We start from the raw sequence: 10000 nt of genomic DNA, 5'->3' as shown, positions 1-10000 counted from the left end.
TTATGAATTTTTTGATGATATAGTGTTGTAGCTTTTTGTCAATGCCAATGTCATTCATCATTTCTAAGAACATAATAATAATAATAATAATAATAATAACAATAACTTTATTTAATTAAACCATCGACTCCTGGGGGTTCCCCATTGACAAGTGAAATCGTCTGACATTAGACAGAATAAGTCTGGGCAGTGTAGGCCGGTTTAGGTGTCGAAGGGTAATTAATGGGTTTTTCAGTGAGTGATTAAGTGTCAATGGATTTAGCACAAGAGCAGTAATAGGGGACACTAATGAAATTAAGTCAAATCAAGTCAAATGTTGGTTTTTGTAGAGAGGAGAAAAACCTCTCAGAGCAGACAAGAAAACCAACACATTCAATCCACATATGATGCAGAGTTTGGGAATCGAACCTGGGTCACATTGGTGGGAGGCAAATGCTCTCACCACTGCACCATCCCTGTGTATTTGAAGTGGAGGTTGTAGACAAATGAAAGAGGTGACCCCTGCACTTAGCTGGACAATTTTAACAATTTGTCGCTTTTTAGACACTTGAAAATTTCACGTGGTTCCAATGGCATACGAATCCATGACCTCTGCAAGTCTGGTGCACTTTAAAATTTAATATACATTCATTTCATTCATTGTGTCCTTCACGGGAATGAGTGATCCCAACAAATTGACCTGCTCCCAACTGGGGTGGCTTCGTAGCTCATTTGGTAGAGCAGTGCACCCGCATTGTAGAGGCCATGGGTTTGAATCTCTTTGGAGCCAACGCAATTGTTTTCTCCTGAACAAACACGTTGATCCCCCCTTTTTAATGGTGTTATGTACTCGTAATAGGTATACGGAAAACATATTTTAAGGAAGAAAAAAGTTGGATAGTAGCAGTTTTATTTATGTATATAAATGACCTGAAAACTGCTTTTGGAGCCAGACACTGGGTGTGAGGTGATGACGTAGCGGTCCAATTCACTTACTTTTTTTGCAAGATCGAGCAATTTGAAATCACTTTCTGAAAGATTTTGGCCCAGACAAACAAGTAGGCACACGTTTTCAGTAATATTCAGTAGCTTTTGCTATATAACTACAATTTTCCGGTTGATCAAGTTTTGAACGCTTCTCATGTAATTCGGTGAAAAAAATACTTAAAATAAAGGGCATGCTGCGCAAAAACAAGCATGGTGACCCCATCTTTTTACTGCATTTTTTAAATGCCCTTTGCATGAATATCAATTGTGCCAAGTTTAACAGAAATCTGGATAATAAATTATGTCATTTTCAAGCGAATTACCTTAACAGGACACTTTGTGTTGGATAAGTTGGGGCGTGCATCTAGTCTGCATGTGCATTTCTTGACATTAGTGGAAAGACAGTAATTATTATTCTACTTTGCTAGAAATTTTCTTAGTTTTGCTTTTAACCCGTCATACATACATGGTCAACAAAATCATAAAGAAGTGACCAGTGCAGGTAGAACCACTATGTTGCGAAGAGTGAATTTTTTTTGCAAGATTTATCTAAACCAGTCAACTCCTGGCAGGTATTGTTTTACCAAATTAATACAGAAATAATCCTACACATTCATTGAAGCTAACCTTAGGCCTAAACAAAGGTTTTTGGGAATGGTAGCATTAAATTATTGGTAAACAGATAAATGTGGTTGTTTCTGTATGTGGCAAAACAATGATATGTGACTTGCATTTTGTACCTGCCTGTCCACTCCAGACAACTGTGTCTTTAGAAAAGCAGCCTTGCATTAATTTAGCCTAGGCATACAGGAAATTGCACTATTTCCTTGTGTATGGAAAGGCGCAAGGGTCCCAAGAATTTTCCAATCCAGTAGGGCCTTCTCATGGCTTGTATGCCCGTTTTTCAATGTTACCCTCACAATAAAAATGCTATTGAAACCTCTGCTTGGTGAAATTCAAGCATTCATGAGGAAAACTTGCAGTCAGCATAAAACTATTCAGCTCTCTTAGATTAACTTTATGCTTTATTTTAATACCACACCTGTCTTATACATTTTTCCCAGTACATGAAGGCATGCGAAGGAGTGTTTGCTGCAGGAGACATAGCACACTTCCCTCTCAAGATGTTGAATGGCGACAAAGTATCTATTGGGCACTGGCAGATTTCACACAAACATGGTATGTTGAATACTTTCATGCAGAATCTTATTGTTTAACAAGTGAATTGTTGTCCCAAAGGGGCGTGGTAAGTGCAGGGTTGGAGAACAGCACAGCAAAAGTAGTCAGATGGCACCAGTCTGTGATGTTTTCCATGTCAGAAATAGGGTTTTAACAACAATTCTCTTTCTCTTCCTGTTTCCATGATGTTGCAGGTCTGACTGCCGCTCGTAATATGCTTGGACAAAAGGAAGAAATTAACACAATACCCTTCTTTTGGACTTCACAATACGGCAAGAGTATCCGATATTGTGGTAGGCTTCTAGTAAATCACAATAATTTATATATACAAGTGCCAAATTTCAGTAACTAAATAATACTGTTAGGGCAATAATCCTGACAAAAATATTTCAAACCCCTTTAGAAACGCTCCAAATAATCAAGACGTACAATGTAATTCATGAAGATTCATCATTCACTGAAAATCCAAACGTTTTTTAAATACATTATTATTTTTTTTTTTTACATGAAACATGTCATTAGCAATTTCAAAATTTCAAACAAACCAATGGGAATTCAGGGTTTAAATTAATTAATTAACCAATCAACATGTCCATTCCTGCATGCCCACAAAACCATACGTTTCTCAATTAAGAATGTCCTTATATATTTAAGGATCTCATGGATATACACACCAACCATAACTCTAAAAAAATGACCATTCTAAATCAGTTTCTAGAACTACCGGTAAATATTGCTATAGCAATAAGATAAACGAAAGTTTAGACCTAATCACTGAAATGGGCACTTAGACTTAATCTGTAAAATGAGAGTTTAACCTAGGGGACTCGTGGTGGGTATATCCATGAGATCTTTCCCGGACATTTATCCTTTAATCTTTTTTTCTGTGGTGGTTGATAGAGGACCACTCTCAACATTAAGAAAAGGTTCTTTTTGTTTAATATTTTGGTTAGGTAGGTGAATGCTGAGATCGTAGCAAAACCAGCTATTATAATGCAAGGCATATTAAAGTGATGATAACATTGATACCGTTCTTTATGAATTACATGTGCATGTTGTTCACAATAATTCTTCAATAGCTTTTACAAGGATGTTGCAGTTTTTTAGATTCCTTCCTCCCTATTATATCCCATTACTTTTCAGAGTTTCCAAGTCAGAGGAACTGCTTCTTTTGAGTTGCAATAATTTTAAGACTTGTATTTTAATTTTTTTTTTTGCTGTGCATAATTTGTACTTCTGGAATTTGCTAGGTCATGCCCATTCTTTTGATGATGTAATTATTGATGGAGATGTAGATGAGCAAAAATTCACTGCTTACTATGTCAAGTAAGTCCAACTATTTTCTCTTTTAACCCATTGCCAATTGATGTGCTTGGGATGTGCTTGGGAACTGGTGCCTTAAAAGTTAGCAGGGAAGGGCCTGCAGTCATCAAGGCCCAGCAGGGAGGTATCCATGAAAACCCCACAAGCGGGAACCACCCCAGAAGCAGCCACTAACAGGCACCATCACACTGAAACAAGTCTGGTGGAAATACTTAATTATCTAACTTAATAATTATGTACCTGACCTATCGCTAGAACACAAAGCTATTCACGAAAGCCCCTGCAAATTCCAGGGGGGCCCCACAGATCATGTGTCAGAATGGGTAAGACCGCTGGCAGCATTGTCTTGAGGTTAACCTTGCCTAAATTGCATTTAGCCAACTTTTAAACCCCTTTCGTGAAAGATGTAAAAATAATAGACAAAGGGAACAAAAACCATCACTCCATGCTTCCCTTTTTTCTCAGAGGTGACTGTATTTTGGCTGTGGCCACCATGGGCCCTGGTAATGCAGCAGCTAAGGCAGCCAATGAAATGTTTGATGGAAAAATGCCTTCTGCAACAGAAATAAGGTTAGGAAACACCTTTAACAAAGCCATTGCATTGTTTCTGCCAAAACTTTGTTGACAAGGGATAAGCTTGCTGGACTAGTAAGATATATTTAGCAACAGAACTCTTGACTACATACAGTGCTGTGCATAGCAGATGTGTGAGTGGAGAGGGCATCATGGGGGTTTCTAGTAAAGCATGTTGTAAAAAAATACTCTTGTTGTTAGAAACTTGTGCTCTCTCTACTCATGCATCTGTTTTGTAGACTATCCTGTTGTGAAGTACTCCACGGTACAGTTACTGTAATACATGTAGCTTTTTCTTTCCTTGTTTTGTCCCAATTTCATGAGATTTCTAGCACTACAAATAATCGATAGTCAATTCTGTCATTTGGCTCACATTATGTTCATTAACTACATTTGTATTCTCTACTTGCACAAATTCTGTAATAAACCTCTTTTACCCTCCAACATTTTGCATGATCATTATTTGCAATTTCTCCTGCAGCCTGCATAGCTGACAATATTGTAGGTGCACTGAATATGAAGCCGCTATATAAGGCCGCTAAAAGCAAGCGAAGCCCTCAAGTATTTCTTGTGGGTCGCAATTAGCGACTCCACTGCCAAAACTTTATTCCACGCGCCTACAATACTGTCAGCTACGCAGGCTATTTCTCCTGGGACTTGAAGATGTCCTAAGAGAAATCGGAATCAATATCTTTGCAAATTCTTGAGAGGCAAAGAGGTGTATTATGGGATTTGTGCAAGTAAAGAATGGGTTTTAATCTGACCCTTTTATTCTTGAGTACAACATGATATTCATACTTTTGGGAAGTAACCATTATTATAAAGCCAGCAATTTTTACTCCTTTTTGTGATAGATTTTTCTATCAAACTGGTTTTTAGTTGGTAAGCCCAGTTTATTTGTTACCATTTTATGGTATTTACGTTGCTCTGGAGAGGCCTATTACAATAATTTCTACTGACTGTGCCAACATGGTTTGACCTTAAGAATGTTTCTTCTTGCAGGGCCAGTCTCTGACGAGTCCACTAATTATAAATGAATGAGTAAACTCGCTACAGAAGTTGAAAGCTTTGTAAATAGAAACTGAAAGATGATAAAGGTGCAACTGCGCATATTTTTTTGGAAAATACTAGTATTGTGCCAAGACCATCTTTTTGTGCATAAAACAATATATTCTCAAGTTTCTGGTCTTGTATTTGTATCCATGTAAAATTTAAGCAATGTCATTCCTTTTATAAATTCTCTCACGTCCAGTTATCAAAAAGTTTCTTTTTTTTTTTTTTTCAAGTCTAGTGAGAATGCAATAATTATTCTTGTCAATGTCCACTGAAGCACTGCTAGATATTTAATCAATAATAATATTATTTAACCTTGAAGAAAAACAAGTTATGAATATTCATTAGTCGATTTGATTTTGACTGTTTTAAGACACACTGAAGGCCAGAATATTTTGGAGCATTTAGCATCCCATGCTGTCAGTTTTGGCTTGTTTGGCTGCATGTCAAACACCCTCCCCTCCCCCCCCCCCCCAAAAAAAAAAGAAATCTTAGTAAGCAGGCCCCTGCATGCTTCACTTTCATTTTAAATCAAAATGCAGAATGCAGGCTTTTAACCCATTCTCCCCTCAGTTGACGATTAAAATCTGTTAAGTCTCACTCCCAGGCGTCAATGGGTTAATGTGTTATTCAGTCAAGCTTACTTTATATTTTAAGAAACAAATAAAACATTTCTGCACATATTTGTTTGGTAGAGTCTAGACTTAAAGAGAGAATGCATTAAATGTAGCACATTGTAGGCACTTTAAAAAATTGAACTAGTTCAAATTCTTTTAAGGACTTGGTTTTTATTTGTAACTATTTCTTTTCAAATGCCATTTTGATTGTAGTCCATCTCTTTCTGTTAAAGGTCAATGGAACAGTCGTGTCTTCATTAACTAATTTGAAATCTCACAGCATAAATGTTTAAGTGCCCTCTAACCTCAAATGTTCTTCTTTGCTATGATGTCTCTTTGCTTACAGCGTGGTGTGCTAAAAAACGTAACAAAACGAGAATATTTTTTCTGATGGCCAAATGAATGTGGGGCATGGCTATATCCCTGAGATGTTGTCCAGATTGCTTTGAAAACTGGATTCCAAAGCATGCAGTTTGTGATACATGTAGTTAGAGGGATAGATCTAGACGATCTCTCTCCTTGTCATGGAAAAACCATTGTTAATTTCCTCAACTTTACACATCCTCTTCACAAAGAAATGTCAAATATGTTCTTGTGGTGCTGACATTTGACCATTGGAGAATGGTTAGGGTCAGATAGCACTAACCAACCTTCAATTAGCGTACGTAGCTGTAGCTGATGGTTTTGTTGTTGCGGGGTCTCTCAGTCTTGAAACAAAACTTGGAGTTCCAAGCACACAATCCTGGTCAGTTACCTAAATCTCAACAATTTTATATTAATTTTTTGGTGTGAGGTCCTTAACATTTCCCGGGTGGTTTCACATTATCACTCTTTTTTGCTTTTCTTTTCTTCTTTGGTATTTTCTTTCTTGTCATTACCCTGTCCTCTGTACCATTGTAGTGTTTGTCTCAGTGAAAGAATGACTGGAAGGCTGATAGGAAGAAACAGGGGAATGTATATGGCATACCTATAAAAACAAACAAGAAGATTGCATTTGGCTTATGAATTGAATTTAAATTTTCTGACCAGTCAGAATGAAGAACAAAAACTTTGTAAGACTTGTTTAATAGCAAACATCTTCTAACTCTGTAGGCTGGTCATATGAAGTTGCTTACATGTATGTTGCTACAATAATAACATTGTCTCTTTGGAAGCAGCTTTTGGCTTTATGAACTTCTTACTAACCGAGCTAGCTCGAGCCGTACTGGGGAATATTGGCCCGAGGTCGTGGCGCTCGGTCCGTACAAAAACGACCGAGGGCCAATATTCCCCAGTACGGCTCAAGCTAGCTCGGTTAGTAAGTAGTTTATTATATGGCTTTTTAATTACCTTTTGCTTTGTTTTTGCAAGCCCGTAATCGGCCCGTGGGCATTACGGGAGATTATTAAATGGCTCTGTCTCACGAGGACTGGGGACTACTAAATTCACAAATTTGATTGGCCAAAATCGATATTGACCACGGTCTAGATTTTCCCATCTAGACCGGCATCTAGACCGGTAATGTTTTGCAGTGAAAAGATGCAAACTAAAATGCAAAAATATTCAGTATTTTCTTCTACCAATATTTATTTATGTACTGTAGTGCCAAAAAAGCATGATCACAAAAGAGAGGATGATGAACAAACTTTGACAGAATTAAGTTCAGCTCATAGCCACTCATCGCTGTTCGCAAACAAAATGTCAGTTAGTACAAACCACTTACATTAAATGAATTAAATTGTTCTTGTTTGGCCATATAATAAACATCTTATTAACCGAGCTAGGTCGGTCTGTATGGGAGAATCTTGACCTCGGTTGCTGGTACAGACCTCACTGCGTTCGGTCTGTACTGGCGACCTCGGTCAAGATTCTCCCATACAGACCTCCCGCTCGGTTAATAAGAACTAAATAATGCCCTACAATTCAGTCACAATTAGCCAATCAGAGTGCATGTTATATCGGTTACAAACACAAGCCATATAATCAGATTAATAAAGGACCATGGTAGACAAGCACAACAAGAAACACTCCACACTTACTTTTGATCGTCCGGGAAGTACAAGAGCTCAAGTATCGATGGGTCAAAAAATGCTTCCTCTGAAAGAAAACACGAAAGAAGATTTAATTGGCTTCACCCATGTCATCTTCAGCCTCCTATCCATAGCCAGTCCAATGTCATAATTATAAAAAAAATATGATGTATTGAAAGATTACTGTAACTTAGATATCAGTTATTGTTTTACGGTAGGCACTGACTGAACAGACAAACTATAAAATTGAGTTCTCTAATTCAGTGATCTGATTTCACTTTTCTGAGGAAAATAATGTGAAAACCTTTAAGTAGAACTGAAACTCCATGGAGTCACCTCCAGCCTTATTTTTATTTAAATGGGTGATCACTGAGCAAACAACTGTAACGCACATGGCCTTTTTCAATTGGTGTTTAGTTACATTAATGAAAACAAACCAAAATTTGAAAAGTGAACAAACCAGATGATCTGATGGCTGTCTTGGCTGCGATAACTGCTGCTGTCAGATTTCCCTTTTCAAGAGCTGTTGTTGACTAAATAAACATATACCCTCAGACTTAAACTTCACATAGACTAAATATTAAATTTTTGTAACAAAATCTGGCTCTTTAGGATGCTAATTTACCTGACTTATGGAATTCAGGGCATTCCATACTTGTTCCTGAATATGGTCATTAATCACCATGTTGCTAATTTTTCCCAGAAGTTGAGCAAGTGACGTTAGTGTTATGGTGGAGGTTGCAAGATATTCCATTGTCTTTAATCTCATCAGTGAATCCTGTTCCTAGTAAAAAAAGAAAGTCCCATGAAGTTAATGTTCTTTTGTATAGAACTCAGTATTTCCAACTGTTATCTTGTTATCAACAGGGGTGTACATTTAAAATAACAAGATCTCAATTATTAGACAACTGGCTAAAGTTCAATAGCCTGTGGATAGGGTCTGGGGGAAGGAAAGCATGCTATCCCATAAAATTCAAAATCTAGAGCCTCAGAAATTCAGAAAAATTGCATTATAGAACAGGTTGTTTCAGTTTCAAACAGAATTAACTGAATAGAGTGTGATGTGAAGTGCTAGATTTCTATCCCATTATGACCCATGTGAGCGTTCACCCTACTGATGGAAATGGGCCCACACAAGGACAGAGAAAAACTCTGACCAGGGCAGGAATTGAACCCACGACCTTCGGGTTACATCTCTGCCACTCTACCGACTGAGCTACAAGGTCAGACGGGAGCAGGCCGTGAGTTTTTCTGTCTTTGTGTGGGCCCATTTCCACCCAACGGCAACGTTCCTATAAACGTAACCTTTCCTTGTTTCAGTTTCAGTTTGCTTGTGTTTTTAGAATCCCTGCAAGCTATTTGAATTGGCACTTGATACAATTAAGCTAAAACTACCCATGATTGGATCAAAATTAATTTAGGGGAGCAGAATTGGGGTAGTCTTGAGAGCATGCGTGGGTTTAGCTTGCTGGTTCTCCACTGATGCCCTGATCTAGGTTTTTACTTCTCCTGTCACCCCCTCTCAGCAAAAACAAACTTTGTTTAATATTTCTTTGATGTTAATGGCCCCTTTAAGTTGATGTACAGTCCCCCCAGTAAAGCACTTGTGCCTGCTTATAAAGTGATGATGATGATGATGACAACAACAACAGCATCATGATGATTACCATAATTAGTTACTATTATAATCAGTTATTCTTGTTGTTGCTAGCGGACAATGAAGACCTTGGCCTTAGAGTTGAGTTCAAACTGATGGCACTGATTCAGAAATAAAAGAACTTGATAATTGTGAAAATGTCCAATAATTACCCACTGTGGTATGCCAATATCATTAGTTCCATCTCTAAGTTTGAAGCCATGTATTGGTTTCTAGGGAAAAAAATAGAAGAAAAGGTAATTTTTTAAACCTTGGCCATTGGCAAAAAACATAGTAGGATGGGGATGGTACACGAGTTTGCAAAATTAATGGAGACACTTCACCTTCTTGAGGTAAATGCATAAATGGCGACCAAAAAAGTATTCTTTTGTTTATGTGCTAATTACATGTAGACTCACTAGTCTCGTTTGCATGGACAAAGTACAAAAGAAATGTTACTTGAGAGTGAGGCTAGTAAGTCTAATTAGCACATATTAAACAAAAGAATACATTTTTGGCCGCTATTTATGCATTTGGGCTATTATCTTATACACTGCAGCCCCCTTCCTCCCTTACGTTGCTAGCAATACAAAATAATGCTGAAAACGTGAACAGTCAACATTGAAAGGAGAGAGAGCGAGGGG

General features: G+C 37.6%; 2 protein-coding genes across 4 annotated transcripts in view; one reads left to right on the top strand and one right to left on the bottom strand.

Annotated features, from left to right (window-relative positions):
- LOC138047481 (apoptosis-inducing factor 3-like) overlaps nt 1-5583 on the top strand; it is a 17310-nt gene extending 11727 nt beyond the window's left edge. For both annotated transcript variants that reach the window (XM_068894352.1, XM_068894351.1), the window contains exons 16-20: nt 2031-2145; nt 2340-2438; nt 3396-3471; nt 3934-4038; nt 5044-5583. In XM_068894352.1, the coding sequence (XP_068750453.1) occupies nt 2031-2145; nt 2340-2438; nt 3396-3471; nt 3934-4038; nt 5044-5056 (408 nt within the window). In that variant the 3' untranslated portion in view covers nt 5057-5583. The remainder of the gene's footprint in view (nt 1-2030; nt 2146-2339; nt 2439-3395; nt 3472-3933; nt 4039-5043) is intronic.
- Nucleotides 5584-5712: 129 nt separating this feature from the next.
- The window catches only part of LOC138047483 (GPI transamidase component PIG-S-like), a 14707-nt gene continuing 10419 nt past the window's right edge, over nt 5713-10000 (bottom strand). For both annotated transcript variants that reach the window (XM_068894355.1, XM_068894356.1), the window contains 5 exons: nt 9530-9589; nt 8346-8504; nt 8181-8253; nt 7730-7787; nt 5713-6678 (listed from right to left, as the gene is read on the bottom strand). In XM_068894355.1, coding sequence (XP_068750456.1) covers nt 6537-6678; nt 7730-7787; nt 8181-8253; nt 8346-8504; nt 9530-9589 — 492 coding nt within the window. In that variant the 3' untranslated portion in view covers nt 5713-6536. The remainder of the gene's footprint in view (nt 6679-7729; nt 7788-8180; nt 8254-8345; nt 8505-9529; nt 9590-10000) is intronic.

Source organism: Montipora capricornis, chromosome 4 (assembly GCF_036669925.1).
Source record: "Montipora capricornis isolate CH-2021 chromosome 4, ASM3666992v2, whole genome shotgun sequence".
NCBI classification, from domain to species: Eukaryota; Metazoa; Cnidaria; class Anthozoa; order Scleractinia; family Acroporidae; genus Montipora; species Montipora capricornis.
This window is presented reverse-complemented; position numbering and strand designations above follow the sequence as displayed.